Source organism: Capricornis sumatraensis, chromosome 1 (genome assembly GCF_032405125.1).
Source record: "Capricornis sumatraensis isolate serow.1 chromosome 1, serow.2, whole genome shotgun sequence".
Lineage (NCBI taxonomy): Eukaryota > Metazoa > Chordata > Mammalia > Artiodactyla > Bovidae > Capricornis > Capricornis sumatraensis.
This window is the reverse complement of record NC_091069.1, coordinates 11,445,654-11,464,110: the sequence shown is the minus strand read 5'-3', so window position 1 is coordinate 11,464,110 and position 18,457 is coordinate 11,445,654. Positions and strand designations below refer to the sequence as shown.

At 41.4% G+C, this 18,457-nt stretch overlaps 1 protein-coding gene across 1 annotated transcript in view; it reads right to left on the bottom strand.

Moving 5' to 3' along the window:
• Positions 1 to 18,457, bottom strand: part of PSMB7 (proteasome 20S subunit beta 7) — a 56,330-nt gene that overhangs the window by 19,003 nt on the left and 18,870 nt on the right. The window contains exon 6 of the mRNA XM_068972132.1: positions 10,174 to 10,232. Coding sequence (XP_068828233.1) covers positions 10,174 to 10,232 — 59 coding nt within the window. The remainder of the gene's footprint in view (positions 1 to 10,173; positions 10,233 to 18,457) is intronic.

The following is an 18,457-nucleotide window of genomic DNA, read 5'->3' as shown; positions in this document are numbered from 1 at the left end:
TCATCATGTGAAAGACCAAAGAAAATCCCCACGTGCCTTCCAAAACAGCACAGAATGCAAATGTGAGCAGGAAGACTCGAGGAGTAGCCTCAGCTCAAGGAGCCCTCTTTTGCCTCTCCAAAGCTGGCCCACCAGTGGGCTCAAATTCAGGAAAACAAACTCACTTTTCAGAAAGGGATCAACTCAAAATACCTGATTCTGGTGAGAAGCTTAAACCATCAACAGTGCCTCCTCATTATTTATTCCAAAGGTTTGAACAGTAATTCTCCAAATCACTCACTGAACCGTAAGGCTTACTTTAAATCTATTCATTTCTAAAATTAAGTCCTTAACTCTACTACAAATAATTCTATACAGGGCCCCAGGGACTGTATCTTCAGGTTGTAACATCTCTTAAAACTTTTTTTCTTTCACATTAAATACAATGAGAAAACTACTGGGGAAAATTAATATATTTTTGATCTAACAACAAAGACACAATTTACTATGTCTAATGCTTCAGGTCTTAAGGAAAGCCAATAAGCAGGAATTATGACCAAAAGCAAATGACAGAAACAGTCTCAGGGAAAGAAAGCCTCTAAAACGGAACTTTCAATAGTTAAACAAATATACAACCATCCGAATTACCGGCCAAATCCAGTGCATAAAGAAGTGTGTCAAGTGTTTCAATAGTTACATTTCAACATTTCCATAGCTGCATTAGTTGTTAACCAATAAGGAATCCATCAAAACAATGAGACACCAACTCACACCCACCGGGATGGCTGTAATCAAAAAGCCAAATAATAAATGTTGGCAAGGATGTCCAGAAACTAAAATCTTTACACGCTGCTAACCCAGCCACAGTGTAAACCAGTCTGGCTCAAAAGGTTAAACACAGAGTTACCATATGACTCAGCAATTCTACTCTTAGGCATACAGCCAAGAGAAATGACAATATATGTCTACACAAGAACTTGAACACAAATGTTCATACCAGCACTACTCTTAATGGCCAGAAAGTGAAAACAATCCAAATATCCATTAACTAATGAATGGGTAAATAAAATGTGATATATCCATATAATGGAATACTATTCAACCACAAAAAAGAATGAAGTATCAATCCATGCTACAAAGATGAAATACTACAAAAATACTTTAAGTTAAAGAAGCCAGTCACAAGACATACTGAATGATTCCTATCATAGAAAATGTCCAGAATATGCATGTCTGTAGAGACAGACGGTAGGTTAGCTGTTCCTAGGGCTGGGAAGGCTGAAGGGAAATGGGGAGTGGCTGCTAATGAATACGGCATTTCTTTTGAGGGTGATGAAATTGTTCTAAAATTGATTATGCTGATAGCTGTACAACTCTGTGAACATAAACACCACTAAATTGTACACTTACGGTAGGTGAATTGTATGCATGTAAATATGATCTCAATTAAGCGGTTATTAAAATAATAAGGCATCCAACATGTTTAGAGAACCTAAAAACAAAAAGTCAAAACTCTAGTGGCACGTCAACCATCAATCAAATAACTCACATTCTGATAGTAATTTCTTTTTACAGACAGAGGTCACAAGAGACAAAAATGTCAGCATAGATTCTTAGGAACATCTTGTAAGAAAGAATTCTGGCTTTAAGTATTTTTTTTCCCCCAGATACAGAAAACACCTAAACAGATATTGTAGTAAACAAACAAAAACTTAAAATCTAAAAACCTGGAAAAGTGAGTCAAGTACAGCTTATCAAGCTGACATCTATTAAACTGCTAAAAGCAAAACAGTCTTAAACATGATCAATATCAATATAGACCCCTTCCCCCAAAATCATTGTTTATGATAGCTATCAAGAGTCAGTGTATTTTTTTAAAATTCTGCATTTACTTAAAACTCCGTTTGATGCTAGCAGGGTTCAAGTCACACAGGAAGGTGCTTCAGCTAAACACTGATCGTCTTCCTTGATCTCCATTGTCTGCTGTGTGGGTTCCGCCAGCAAACCTCCCAGTGAGTGGTCACCTTCCTATGGAGTCATTAAACCTCTGACTGTCAGCTGGTGGGATTAGCCAGCAGCTTCCACACCTGAGCCCCTGTGGCAGGGACAGAGGCATTTGGATCAAGATCACTAATGAATACAGAATTCATATGCCGCTTGTCAGAGCTCCTGAGCTCAGAGTCGCACAGATGCAACCTAAATAAGACGGAGGACAGAACAATTGTTGACGAAGATTAAAAAGTTTTGGCAGTTGGGGTAAAAAGAACACCTCATTATTCAAATATGATAGTCTTGCTTATTTTTTATATTTTTGGTTCAAGCTACTCGTGATTTGCCTCAAATGGACAAATGCCATTCACCAATATTCAAAGGCTTTTTGGTCTCATTACTAAATCTGAAGAAGGCTAAGCCATCTGAACATTAGCTATATAGAGAAAAACAGCTCCTCCGTAAATACTTGAAAACTTTGGGGAAAAAACAATCTCAGGATATTTCCAGGAGAGGACAATTAAAAGGTGAAAATAAATTCTGATAAAGTCAAAGAGGAAAAAACCTTCCATAGCCAAATGACTTCTATTTCCCAATAGCTCTATATTTCTAACTTTGTCTCTCTCCCTGGGGTCCTTCCACTTGCTGGGCTCACCAAAGAGGTTAATACAGCTCCTCTAACACTCATCTGGCTTCCTGCCGTCTTCACAAGACCTCATCAGGGAAAAGGAATAGCCCGAGTGGCCCACACCTCTGCTCACCTAGAATAAGATGTCTCCACCACTCTGTTGTCAAAGAATTACAGGCCTACAAAGAGGCAGAGAGCATGGTGACCGATTGCATCGGGGCCAGACTGACCAGGGTTCAAACCATGATACTGTCCTGCCCTGCTGTGGGACTTCAGGTGAGATATTTCACCTTGCTACACCCTATTTTTCTTCTCAACGAAACAGGGATAACAAAGTACAGACCCTACCCAATTGCTGAAAAGTAAATGAGACAATGCAGAGAAAGCTGTTAGAAAGAGCATGGCACAGCATAAGCACTCAAAAAGCATCAGCTATTATGACTGCTGTGTTTTCAATACCTTCTCCCTATAGTAAAAAGGTGAACACTTCCACAGCCTGTGTTATGTGTTAAAGAGGCTTCTTCTACTGCCATTACGACCACTAGCTAGGCCTGGCTCTGATTTTAAGCTTTCAGATGAAAAAGAAGAATCAAATCTATCTACACCATGTTGTAAATCATCAAGCCTGACTCGAGTACAATCATGTCAGTCGTTGCTATGTGATGTTTGTATCCTACTACTGAATTACTGAAAAAAGAAAAAAACAGAAGCAGCTGCCATATTTTAGAGCCAATTTTGTGTGAGCCATCATCTGAAGTGTTTTACAGACCACACCTAATCTCGACAGCAACCCACAGACAGGTCTCTGGGTCCCCAACGTCTGGATAAAGTGTGCCGGCTGTGGCTTGCCCAGAGTCATGCGGTGAGTACAGTGGAAACACTCACAGCCCAATTCTCCAGCTCCTAAGCTCCCGTGACCCCTTCCACGTGACCACACTGAACTCATGCTCTGTGTTTCCCTTTGGGACCAGTCTATGTGTCAAACTGAACAGATTTTTTTTTTTTTAATCAAAATAATGCAGCTCTCTTATATCACTGTCCATCTGCAAAATACAAATAAATCCGAAACTTCGGTGTCTTTCTACTATTAGACTTAAACACACAAAAAAAGCATTTACTTCTACAATCTGCTATCAGAATACCATATTGGTATCAACTCTTTCATTAAAGTGGATCTATAGCTGCCTGCGATGACAGATTAATTCTGTTTCCTCCGTAGCTAGGTGTCTGGCATCACGTTTGTGAGGTAACCACAAGCCTTTAGGGCGATAGCAGCTCACATCTTTAGCAATCCATAAGGGCTTCTCCAGAGGCCAGCGCTTGCTGAGTGATGAAATACGACTCCATAAATCAGACGGCTGAAGTGGCACTTGTATACGTCACCATCTATCTTCGCAGCTTCCCTCTGAAGGGTACAGGGTAAGAGCTTATCCCTCGGTATTGCGACCAGAGAAAGCACCATCACAGTTGGCACTGACTAAGCATGTGCTACTTAAAACTGAAGACACACTAAGACTGGAGGAAAAAAAAAAGATCCTGCTGGTGTTAGCACGCCTCAGGCAGTGGTAGAAGCTTCAGCAACTCATCTTCAAAAGGCAGAGAGCCAGAGCTCTAGAAACCTGCAAAAATTGGCTAAGCCTGCAGTCTTCATTTCTTTAAGTTGAGCATCTTCAAAGTCTAGAATTCTAACTGTAGGGCACAGCAGCTGCCACTGCAGATCTGATCCTCTCAGCTTTTGGCAGCTCTCAACTTGAGATTCTAGCAAAAGAATTTTTCAAGTTGCTATTATTGCCTGTCACGGATTTATAAATATTGTGCACTATCTGCTGTGGCACGGCTCTCATGGGACGCCGGAGCATGCCAAATGCATAACAGAATGAAAAACAGTTTCTATTCTTCAAATAAATGCTAATTTTTTTTAACTGTGCTCACATGATGTGTTTGGTGACCAACTTCAATAGTACAGAATATGTATCAGAGAGGGGGAAAAAAGCTGATTGTCTTTTCCAGCAGCATTCAGCTGCTACTTTCATTAAGCTTGTTTAATTAGATTCCAGATGCTAATTTGCAAGTCGATACCAGAGGGTGCAGGACAGTTTGCCTTTGAATCATCTCCCTGTGATGTGAGGGTCCTGCCGCACCACCACTACCCTTCAGCGGCCCTCGCTCGCTTTCTGACAATTAGCACAAAGAGGGGACAGTATTGATCTTGACAGACTAAATATTCATCTTCTACCCATTTTAATGAATTATAATCTTCAAGAGTTTAAATTTCTCACTGGGCCAAATGAAAACATCCCTTCTTACAAAGAAACAGGATGGAAGGAAAATGAACCTAAGTTATCAGATTCATTTCCTTAATTCTTTCCCCACCCTAAAATAAAATTTTTAATTTTAGCAATTTTCAAGATACAGATTCACAAGAAGCCAACCTCATATTTCCAGGTACAATGATCAAATTCCTTACACTTAACTGGCAAGTGGACTGAGAAGGCCAGTGTTCATCCCTAACTTCCTGTCTAGCCAGCCTGTGGATAATAACCAGGATAAGGGGCTCAGTTCTTATGCCAGCCTTAACAATACAGAAAAAAAAAAAAAATCCTATGGCAATGGCTCCATGGAATGCATCATCACCTAAAAAAACAAACACTCTAATACAACTGACCCACTTCTCTGCTAATAGATAGTTACAATGTCTGAATAAGCACCTCTGCTGGTAAAAACAAAGCATGAGATTTACCAGCAGTAATATAATTTTTTAATGCCTTCATTTTTCTCAGTCTGGTAACACTAAAGGTGAAGTTATCAAATTGTTTCAAAGGAAGGTAAATCTGGGACCACCTGAGTAAAGTTGCTTCTGATGCCTTTTTACCCACTCATTCGACAAATCCTGGCAGACTACCTACTACACATCAGTTACCATACTATGCGTGAGGGAACAGCCAACAGCAAGCACAGCTCCTGTCCTCAGAGAACTTCCAGGCTGACGGCAAGGAGAGAAAAAGACGACGAGCATCCCAAGACCAGGAAAGGCAGCGTCAGGGCCACGACTGGACAAGAATCTTAAAAGGTTTTTCATGGGCCTTAAATGCACACAGTTACCAGAAGTTTCTCTAAAACCTTGAGTCAGGGCTTTTGCCTGCAAAAAGTCATTGGTTCAGACTACATCAAACAGCAGAGGCCCATCCTAGGCGTTTATGAATCTCAGCTGGGTTTCACTGTTCTGGTTTTTGGCCTGTAATTTCCCAATGAGCATCTGCCCTTTGCCCCATCTTCACCTCACCTGTATACTTAACGGGGTGTCTGCTTTATTGACTCTGCCCTCAATACTATGTGTTACTTGAAAAATATACTAGTTATCTTCTTCTGTTATCTCAAAACACACACACACACACACACACACACACGTTCAGCACGCCCTCAATACTGTGTTACTTAAAAAATATACTAGTTATCTTCTTCTGTTATCTCAAAACACACACACACACACACACACATTCAGCACTTTCCAGATGGGAAGAAGAAAAAGTCCCCTCCGTTTTCCAGGTGGTTTCTGATGACTCAGACTTTGCCTTAGCTCCAGGTTATCCTGTCTCAACTCTACAAACGTGTACTGAACATTAGGAGCTGAAGAAGAGAGATGATTTAATGACCCTGCCCTCAAGAGTCTCCCTTTCTCAATCAGTAGGGGAGATGGCCCTGAAAACAGCCATACAACAATGGGACAGGCATGTACCACGCAGCCCAGGAACACAAACAAATGAGGAAACAGGTGAGAGCCCGGCTGGCAGACACCAGCAGCGAGAAGGATTCGTCCGCAAGCAAGTCCACGCTGTATTCAAAGACAAGCAAGCAGGCGAGAAGGGCTGAAGTGGAGCAGGAACGCAGACCTCTGTTTCCTAAAGTTTAATATTCATACCCTTGGGCTTACTCATGATGGTGATATGTGAATACATTTTTTATTTATATTAATAGTATGCACTCATTTTCATGTGTCTTGGGGGGAAAAATAACCAGCACATCAAACCAAGGATTTCATGGATATAAACTGTATTTTAAAAATAAATTTAAATTAAAAAGGTGAACTAGAGTGGCTGGAGGGAAGTGAGGAAAGGGAACTGACAGGAAAGGAGCACTTCTGCAGCGAAGGAAATGCTCTGTCTTGATCTGACTGATGGTTACTTGGGTAATTACAAATGCCAACATCTATCGTACTGCATACTTCATCTCTGTGCATTTTCTTATGTGTAAATGATAACTCAATTTATAGAACAGTGAGCTGATGTAAATGAAAATTTTCAAGAGAAGTTAACAGTACAGGTGGCACCCAGACATGGCAGAACTCTTAAATGCAACGTGCAAATGACAAGTTCAAGACCAGCCCTGTACAATGAAAATACGTGAATCATATATGTAGCTTAAAATTTTCTAGTAGCTACATTTAAAAAAGTAAAAATAGGTGAAAAAAATTGATATTTTTACTTAACTCAATATACTTAAAACAGTATTGTTTCAACATGTAACCATATTACTAACAAGATATATTTTAGAATTTTTTGTTCCAACCCTCTGAAATCTGGGATGTGTTTTCTACTTGCAGCACCTCTTAGTCCAGACAAGCTACCCTCCAGTGTTCAACAGACTCATGTGGTGGCTACCGTACAAGACCGTGCAGCTGAAGACAATGAGAAAATATTAAAAGTTGTTAAGGAAAGAGGAACTTCCAGTCCATAAATACTACAGTCTAGACCCCACACTGTCTAAGGCACAGGTCTGTAGTTTAAATTAAAAAAAAAAAAAAAGACTATGGGCTTTTTCTAATTTAACAATAAAGCCAAGAGTTTGTTTCATGAGTTTGGCCTAAAAATCACTGTTTGGCAAACAACTGGTAATTATGATAGCCTAAAACTGACCCCTCCCAATGCAATTCTCTGTGAAGTGAGCTGCAGTTACTGTCCTGGCAATCCATGCAAGACTTGAGAGGCAGAAACACTCTCCTGGGTTTCTGTTTGAGACACGTCCAGAATCCTTTCCCCTACTGAAGGGAAATAAGCAGACTTAGTCATCCAATCCTGCAGTCTCAAAATAGGCAAGAAAGAAAAGTTATGGAGGGCTTCTTGCCACAGAAAGCAAGCCTCCCTGGAAAGAAGGAAAATAAAAAGTTTGGAAATTTGAAACCAAACGTTTCCACGAGTTCTATGCAAATACAGAGCCAGGAATGACACCCTGGCTGAGCTCTCTTTCACAACCAAGTCACTAAAACAGGGTCCTCTCAACCTTTGTAAGCAGTCTCAGCTTCCACTGAAACCAGATCACTTCATCTTCACCAAAAGAAAGCAGAGTGACCAGAGTTAGTTGCCTGGTCTTCACAATAATTTCAGTTTCTATTAACATCCTTTTAGATTGGTAAACTACATTATTGTCTCTGCCTTCTATTTACTTTTAAATTCACTTCACTGGAGAAGCCAAGCATTACTACCTTCTCCTTAATAAAAGTGGTTTTTGTTGACTTTTGGTCTGTGTCAAGTTCCAACAACTTCACAGAATAAAAACCACTCACTTGAAATAGGAAATTTAATTAACAATATGAAATGGGAACTTGGTCAACCTGTTTCAAAGCCTCACAGCTAATACAGAAGTGGTCTGAACTACAGATAAAATTGATCTAAGAAACACTCTTCAGATTGATAATATCAGAAACTTTATTGAAGGGATGATTCACATTTCCCTTCACAGAAATATTATATTCATGGCCTTTGAATCACTTCAACTTTAAACTCTAAATAAATGATATAAAATTACTTTAGCAGAGTGTTAAAGTCACTTTTAATATACTTCATGCTTTCAACTTTTTCTGCAATTTTCATTTTTCTTTAACATATGGAAGTCCCAATCAACTGGAAAAAGACACAGCTTTCAAGAACATTTGAAAAGATTAATGTGGTTTAAAGGAGGGCTTGACATTACTGAGGTGACTTTCTAAATGAAAATCATCAGAGTCTTTCTCCCTGTACCTGCGCTAATTCTAACGGATTTGTGGAGACTTAGGAATTCCTCTCCTTTAGTTTGAAGCCTAGGAGATCATTTTTTCTTTTTAAGTGAACGAGTATACCTTATTTTTCCTCTGTACTTAAGAACCCCAAACAGAAAGTAATGCTGATACGGGAATACATGTTCACACTGAGAAATGAGAAAGGAATTCTAATCTCATTTAGAGTTGATACCTAGATTGGTTTACTATTCTTGACTGGAGCAAGACTATTGTTTCTAGAACAAAATACCTAGCTGAATTCTATCTTTAGTCACATGCTTTAATTCCTGCAGATATCCAAGGAAGGAAAGAAAACCAGCCGTTAGTGACCACGTCACTTGTGTGTGCTCTCCTCAACACACCAAGGGTTTGGTTAGTGGCTTCTGGCAGGAGAAACTGTCCTGGCTGGGCAGCATCCACGGCCCTACATCCTCCGCTCTCCTGGCACGTGGCCCAAACCTGAGAGGAGAGCTCCAAGAACACTCGACACTGATGACAATGAGCTAGAGAAGGACAAAATTTTTTAAACATCCAATCTTCTCCAAAGATGATTAGGCAAAAAGCAGTGTTTTGTCAAGAAGGCAAAAAGTAATTCCCAGAAACACCCTCTGGTGTCTACACAAAACACTACTGCAAAAGCAGGAACAGCAGAAACCTACACATCAAGAAACAGGGTAAACCACTCGTAAAACAGCCCAATAACTGTTGAAAACAAGTTGATACTCTCCATGAAAAAATCTAACAGCTATCAAAAAACCAAGGGCAGATAATGAGGGTTGCGTTCAGAATGTAACGTGGCTGCGAGCTGGCTCAGCAGCGAGGATAAAGCACTGCAGAGGAGTAATGTGGGACCACAAAGTAACCAAGCACATGGAACACTCCCTCAAAACTGACACTGAAAGACGGGTGGCGTGTTCCTGGAGATCTGGGGGGTCTGCTGAGTCGGGGGTGCATCTACCATTAAAGCAGGCACAGGTGGAATGTCATTCAGAAGACGCCACCCTCCCCATTACCCAAGAAAATAGAAAGATCTCTTTAGATGTGAGACATGAGACACACCACGCTCCGAGAATAGACCCTACATACAGGGGTAGGTATCCTCTGCCAAATGCAGAACACTCTAAGGGGTTTTTCAAACTGCCCCCATTTTCAGGCCAGGTGTGTGTGACAGGATGTACAGACATACATAGTTACTCTTAGTGAGAAAACCTGTTGTTTTGAGACATTGTGATAGTGCATAAGAAAACATCCTACACTGTCACACATTTACAACCAAGAAGACGCCCAGACAGCCCAAAGGCCAGCAGAAAAAACTCAACAGTGCAGCCTCCCCGAGGCTGAGGGAGGGCACGGCAGGGCCACTACAAACTGAAGCTTTCCCGAGTAACCAGTCTTCCGAGCAAACACAGTACCTGTGCCAAAGAGCATGCCAACTAACAGCAGCAGTGCTATTCACACTTTGGAGGAATCAGTGATCAATTCGTAAATGTCCCAACATATGAGAAAGATTATCTGAAACAGAACAGAACTGTAGGGACTTACACACCTCCATGTCTGGCCTAAATTTATCTTCAAACACGGCCATCGCTGCCAAGGAGCCCGAACCTATAGGAAAGAAAAGACGCATGTTTATTTAGCATATTTACCAACTCTCAGCTTCTCCCTCTCAAGTTTACTGTGGGGCAGCGAAAATGGCAAAACACACCCAATGTCACATTCAAGCACAGTATAAACATTAATATGACAGGGCCACAAAAATCAGGCAAACACTGCTCTTCAAAAGCCTGGGGTCTCACTTACCACTATCTCAGGTAAACCTGCAACTGGCCCCACTTCTAACCTACTCACAGGAGTAACTGCAAATTATTCACAGTAAAGTCCTGAAGCAAGAAAATGAGGTTATAGATAATTTCTATTTGTTCAAAAAAGTGAATGCCACTTAACTTCATATATCCTGTGCTGCGACTCTTGTGTTTCACAACTGTGCCTTGGCAGGCTGCTGGGTATAGTGCTAAATACCAAGCCAGTTAGAAAGAAGAGATTGTTTTAATGAGCTGGCCCTGGCAGAGTCACCCTGACACACGGGGAAGAAACCACAGCACCAGCAACGGTAATAGGACTGCACGTTGCAGCCACCAGGTTATTCCAGCTACAGCTGTAAAACACTTTATTATGTGGCATTTATTTAGAGCTATTATTTTTAGTTTGTACTTTGAAGAGTAACAGCTGAGTAGACAAAATGACAGACAAAGAAACAAAAATTTATTATCACAATAGCACATGGCTGAAAGGTTATGCTGCATAGACATTAACAGACAGCAAATTTCTCCCTACAAAAGCAGGATGTAAAGGCATTACAAATAAGGATGGGCTCCCTTTGAAGGGATGCAAAAGGCAGCTCAGCACCACTGGAAAATTTAAACTTGCTTTGTTCAGAAACCAGAGAATCTTTAGAAAACCATCATCTTGTCTTTACAGGGTTCTGGCAATATTTCAGGATACTCTACTTTTGGAGAGAGGATAGAGTTGCCCACAATTTTTTACTCCAATTAGAAGATTTTTTTGGCATTTATTACTTTTTAACTTGTTTTGCATAACACTATCTATTTAGCTGGGTCACAGAGAAAACCATATTTTCTATTTAAAATGATTTGTGTACACCGCTTGACCACCTCAATGGTTTAGCAAAGGAAAAAGGCAGCGATTAAACAGTTTCAAATGAGGTGTCCTGCTGATTTTATCAAGTCTGCTGAATGTATAATGAAAAAGGAGAAGCTGACAGCATTGCTGCATTGAGAAAATAGAGACTAGCTTATCTGAACCATTTAAGGAGGTCCAATTATAGATCAAATTTAAAGGGTAGAAACAGCAGATTTACAGACACAAATCAATGAACATGGTAATCCCGATGAATATGACAGATGCTCCTGTTAGGGAATATTGCTGCGGTTGAGGATCATTACCTTCACAGCGCCGGATACATCACATCTGAAGCAGTGGGAAGCGACGAGTGTAGACGGCATTACAGGCAATGACTATTCATTTAGGCTTTGGGAGCAAAAGGCAACCCCATTTCCCCTCTCACAATTTTTTTCTCCTCTTTTAAAGAAGAAAGAAAAAAGGAACCTGAAGAGATATTAAAAGCCCTTTGGAAAGGAAACAGGAATTAAACAGAAAACTAGTGCGCCCAAATAAAACTAGATACATCTACACAAATTTACCAAAATCCAGCTTTGGAATTTCATAGTATATGTGTCCTGGAAAACCTGGAAACAGAGTCAAAGTCCACCAGTGCTTTAAGACGTACACATTTACTCTGAGTTTCAAGGATCGGGGGGAAAAGTAACCTAAGTTTCTGTTTTAAGGCATGAGTGAGAACCAATCTCGAACTCCACAGTAAAAAACAAGCTGGTTTTGTGTGGAAAACAAAGGACAACTATCACAAAGAAACAAGAAAACTGCAAATAAAGAAACCACAGGGAAAAAAATACTTCTTTCCCAGCCTGGTCCAAGAATATCTCTGCAAAGAGCCCAAGGATACACACACCAGAGGGCAGAAACACACGTTGGAAAAAGACAGGGGAAAGATGGCTATTTACTAAGAACTAACACATTTGTGGAAAACTATAATCAGTTACTGTAAAAGGAAAAACTCAACTGACCTCAAAGCCATCTTTCCCTAAAGGCCACAAGCTCTGTATTTTCTCCTGGGCCATCGTCTCTTTGACAGTTTCACAGTAAATTAATTTTACTCTTACTTTTCCTGAGCACATATATTTCCTTCTGCTTAGCTTCATCTAAAATTTTAAGACATGAAAAAACATTTCCCTCCCAATACAGTAATTCTTTCTTTATCGAAAGCTTTTTTTTCATGAGAAACAGTACTGAAGACAAAATTTCTCTAAGTGGAAGTGCACACTAAACCTAAACTCATAGGAAAGAAAGTCTGTCAGTGCAGTGGATGTGTCTCATATAACCAGAGACCGTGATGTTTAGAGCTGGAAGGTGTAGGAGAGGCACATACAGAAGGGACACGGGGACCCTTACTGTGTGGTACCTCTGCTTCTCCACTGAGAGCACACTCCCCAACACACACCGGTGACACACACGTGCACAGAGCTGAAACAATTTCAGGAAAACAAGAGCTTGATAAACTGCCTGATGCTGTTTCCTCTGAGATCAAAGATAAGCAGACTCCAAATATATCTGAAAAGAAAGGGAAATTCAACACTAAAAACAATTTCTAAATCACTTGCAAACTAGCTCCTACTCCTAGCATTTTAGGAAAGGAGGACTTTGGCGCCCCCTTTTCAGAAACACACAGAAGTGTTAGAAAATGCAGTGCACTGACTTGGTCAACAGGTTTCTAGGAAACTCTGAATGTGCGTCTGCTATGCAGAAGAAAGAAGACAGAATTTCAAATATGACTGCAATCACCCAATATGGCAAGAGAACAACATGCAAATCCTCACATAAGCTCACGGCAACGCATCCAGGGGAAGGAACTGGAAGGAGCTGGCCATTAAAAAGAAAAAAGACGGTAAACTCAACGAGACTTGTCTTTTTAAATATAATTTCATTCCAGTTCTCTGGATTTTATTTCAACGCCACTTAAAACTATATACAATAAACCATCAAGACAAATTTCATGTTAATAAGGCAGCCATCTGACTCACAAAATGTTTAAATATTTTATCCCATTTTTCCTATAAACCATTATAACATCTGTAGACATTCCAATTATTTCATCATTAAACCTACTAACCTCTTACTCTCATACCCAAAATCAAGGCAAAAATTCCTCTGAAGGAAAAATCCTCTCATTTTCTTTTACTCCAAAAGCAAGGCCACCTTAGACAATTGGTCAGAACGGCCTGGTTTCCCATCAAGGAATAAACAAACGGAAAAGCCAGGGGGCAGTGGGCCAGGCACAGGGTCCGCTGCTTTAGACAGCAGGCATTGTCAGGCGAAGGAAACTGATGTCAGAGGGCCTATGCTGTCCACAAATGCAGGAAGGGTCTAGGAGAAAGGGACGAGAGGCCTGCCCTCAACTCCTCTAACAGGAGAGAGGAGGCAGCCAAGGACAGGAAACAAGAGCCTTCTGCTTGAGTGCCCACCATGGGCCACACATCCAATGCTATCACTTTGTCATCCTCATAATAAAGCTTCCTGTATAGGATTACGGGACTAACAGGCACAGGCCAGGATTTCTGTCTCAGGTGTGACCCTATGTCATTCTCTCAAACAGAAAGTTCTACAGGCCACAGTACAGTTCAAAGCAGACACACGTGACCTTCCATGACCAGGTCTCTGGCTCCCTCAGCCACCCCCACCTCCCCAATATCCACACACACTTGGCACCCCACCAACGCTAAGCTGACAGTAATTTCTTAAGTGCCAAGACCACTTCACGTCTACGTTTGACACATGCTTCTCCCTCTGCCCCTCATAATCCACAGAAGGCGGAGATACCCGTCCAACCTCAGCCGAGAGATGACTTTCCCAGAAGCCTTTCTTAAGCACCACACCACATCTAAAGTGATGAGAGTTGGCCACTTTCATCTCTGCCGACTTGTCCATCCCTTCACAGCTGCATCCCCCAGACCTAGCAGTCCCTGGCACACAGTGAGCACTAAAAAAAAAAAAATTACTGAATTAGGCTGGGCTGATTTCAGTACAACTGTTCAAATGGAGAAGCTGGGAAAACAGTGGGTCCAGAAAGAGTGACTACAGCAGTAAATGTCTTGATAAAGTGAAACAGAACATTTATTACCTAATTTACCATACTAAAATGAACATAAGACAAAATCAAATGTAAAGCAAGTCCATTTTCAAAAGGAAAAAAGTGCTTTAAACCCACAAAACCATGTCCTATTACAGGTCCTGGTCAGGTCTGAGCTCTGTGATACTCTCAGGAGAGAAACGCCCTCCCTGGATGTCTGCCTTCCCCCACCAGAGCTCTGTCTCCTCAGCAGTCTCCAGGTTGCTCCTTAGCAACCTCCACCAAGTCTGCCTTTGTCAGCCCACCCACAGGTACTGAGTGGTCAGTGTTGTTTCCAGAACAAAGCTCTTTAAAAAATCAGAAAAACCAGGTACAATTCAGGGACTGGCATTTAGAGAGGGTATGCACAATGCTGAGGTGGCCACCTAGTTACTGACTTACCCCTGCATCCACTGTCCTTTCCCAAGCTCTTCCACACCATCCACACACAACCACCCGCTCAACCACCACCTCCCAAACCACTCGGCAGCCAGCCGTAGGAAGAGACCGGGATGGAGGTCAGGGCACTCAACGCCACCCTACCGTCCACGGGGGATGAAGACGGCTCTGCACTGCCACATCCACTGTGGCCACCTGGGTGCACACTGCCTTACCCTGGCTGTCGGGTTTGGTGTTCATCAGAAGAATTCAAGAGACGCCCTGGAAACACAGTCTGCTCCCCACCTCTGCCAGGGCCTGACTCACCCACAGACATTCAAGATGACTCCATGGGGAACCCAAACGCAGACCTCCAGGAAAAGGGGGCTCAGGCACAAATGCCACAAAGGTCACATCTCCAGCCATTCTTTCAAAATGAAGTATCTGTCTTATTAATAACATTTAGGCCACTGGCTTTAAAAGAAAAAAAGACTAGCATCTGTAAACAATGTAAAATGTAAGTCCTGAAACTCAGAGATATGTGTGACACATAGGGCATTAAAAATTAAAGAGTTCACAGATAAATACTATCAATACACCAACAAAGAAAATGACACAGCAGTTTACAAAGAAAACAAGAAGTCTATACACATTTAGAGACACTGCTCAAGTTCACTAGTCATCAAAGAAATAAATACAAATAGAAACTAAATAGCCTTTTTTTTGACTTCTAGATTAGCAAACATTAGAAAGAAGAATACCCAGCTAGAAAGGGCAATCTAACATATTCTTGTAGAAGCACATATGGAACTTTTTTAACCCACAATTTAGAAGCATCAATCAGAAAGCACAGAGCTACAGGTACCCACCAAACCAGTAATTCTACTGCTAGAGACAGATCCAAAAGAAATAAACAGTAACAACCCAAATGACACTTTGATCAGTTTAGATGATAAAAAACAAAAAAAGTAACACCAAAGACTGGAGGTAAATGTAAAGGTCCAGCACCAACAATCACGAGACAGGGAAAACAAACAAATTCATACACATGGTGATTAAACACAACAATAATTTTTGGCAATGTCCACAATACAATCTTCAGTTCAGTTCAGTTGCTCAGTCATGTCCGACTCTTTGCGACCCATGTATCGCAGCACGCCAGGCCTCCCTGTCCATCACCATCTGCCGGAGTTCACTCAGACTCACATCCATCGAGTCAGTGATGCCGTCCAGCCATCTCATCCTCTGTCGTCCCCTTCTCCTCCTGTCCCCAATCCCTCCCAGCATCAGAGTCTTTTCCAACGAGTCAACTCTTCGCATGAGGTGGCCAAAGTACTAGAGTACTGAGGGAAAAACATGTTCTGAAGCAAAATTAACAGATATGCTTATACAATACATATTATACACACGTGGAAGAAAAGTTTTTAAAATTATGTTTATTTCTGTAATAAACTGTAATCTTTTTGCTTACTTGTGTTTTCTTATTTTCCTTCAATGACAATGTATTACTTAACAATTTTTTAAGATACACACTTGAAGAATTCGACATCATGAAGGGATGAGAAAAGATATCCCAGAAGACCAAGACCTTGCCAGCTGTCATAGTCCTGCTGTGTAGCAGCAGCAGGCAGCTTGGTCCTGAAATCTGCAGAGAAGGGCCTGCAGGTCAACCCATGCAGGAATCAACAATCCCAATGAACAACAGCAATCAACTGTCATAGATAGATAAATAAATGATGTCTCTCTACCAGTCCTTAGGAGGGCTTCCTTAGGACAGGCACCAACATCTTCTAAAAAGACGTAAAATCATCTTAACAATGAAGTCCTCTGAGCATACCAGCACCAAGCCAGATCTCACTTATCCAGAAGTCTGCCATGTAACAACCAACTTACTAAACAGACGCCAACAGACACAGTGGACCTGGTGTTTACTAAACTTCAAAGCACAGTCGCAGAGTTTTTATGCTCCTCAGACATGGCAGGTAAGTGCAGCCCCGTTTCGCAGAAAGGAAAACTGAATCCTGGAGACAAGGAACTTGCCCAGATCACACAGCAGACGATTAGCGAATCTGGGAGCATGAGCCCAATCGTCTGAATCTAAAGTGTCCAGAATGGCTTCTGTTCCCCATGCTGTCTCTCAGACGGCAAACCCAGATGCCTGAAATTGAGATTAGCAAGTAGGCATGAAAACAGCTCTAGTTTTCTTAACTCCCTTAGCCCCAAAATCATGCTTTCTAACTTTCTGCTTAGATTTCAGCAGAACAATTAACACACATCTGGATACAGTTAATTTGTGTTTTGCTTGGAAATTCAAATGAGACTGGGATTTTAGTTAAGTGTTTTAAATGATTAAACAGACGCCATTCACTATTTACCAATGCTACTCAAGTACCAAAGTATTTATTTTTAAATAGTCCCATTCAAAAAAATTAAATAAAACAGTGAAGTTACTCTCCATTTTGTAAACCCTCTGAGGGTGTTTCTGATCTTAGTGTATCAGCATTACTTTAGTGGCTCAATTTGAACCTGTTTCTAAGAGAACAATCCATCTCTGGACAAAACTCAAAATGCATCAAGAAAATTTTACTGAGATACTGCTTTTACCTGTTCTATATATTTTAAAAAAATCCACATTAATATGGCTTAAGGACAGTGGGATTAAAAAGAAACATGAAATTATACTTTTATACATGTCAGGGTTAACTAAAAGTATGAAATCAAACCCAGCAATTGTAAAATCTATTTTATTAGACGTGCTGAAGAAACTATAAATAAAAGACAAATAATTTTCTAAAACCCGGTAGGTACTCTCTCAAGTCAAACTCTCAAAAAGTCATCAGGTAGAAATCTGATGTCTAGGCTCATAAATCCTCACATTGGGGAAGGGAAAATAATTACCAAGGGTTTTTCTGTCCCTGACTCTAAACTCATGTGGTACAGGTAATTCCTCCATTTTATAGACAAGGAAACTGAGGCTCAGCTAATTTAAAGGCAGTAAGGGTAGCCGAGACTCAAACCTAGGTCTGGTGGCTCTCCCTTGTGGCTCAGCTGGTAAAGAATCCACCTGCAATGCAGGAGACCTGGGTTAGATCCCTGGATTGGGAAGATCCTCTGGAGAAGGGAAAGGCTACCCACTCCAGTATTCTGGCCTGGAGAGTTCCATGAACTGCATAGTCTATGGGGCTGCAAAGAGTCAGACACGACTGAGCAACTTTCACTGGTGGCTCTAGCCCATCCACTTTTCAGAAGGTGAAACTCCCCACTCATTGTTTCAAACCAACCATCCCAGGTGGCCACTGGGCAGCAGGCTCTGGGACACACAGATGCACAGGACATGCACAGCTCTGCGCTTCCTCCCTGCTTTCCCCCAGCACCTCACTGAGGCCCTCGGAGTCCTGTAGCGCTGCCAAACTGCTCCAGGAGGCACCACCTCATCAAGACACGGTGAATGATGCCCCAGAAGCGACAGGACAGCGGCCCTACTGCTCTGGCTGCCTCCCCAACACAAACGGGAGGATGACAGAATGTGTCTTCCTCACAGGTTGGCTGAGATCTGAACGAGATGGCACGTCTAAGACAGGACGCCTGGCACACAGTAAAAAGCTCAGTAAGAGCAAGCTATTACAGATGCTCTAGGACAAGCTTCCCGCTCTCTAGGGGTCTTTTAGACAATCATACTCAACAAGTCTCA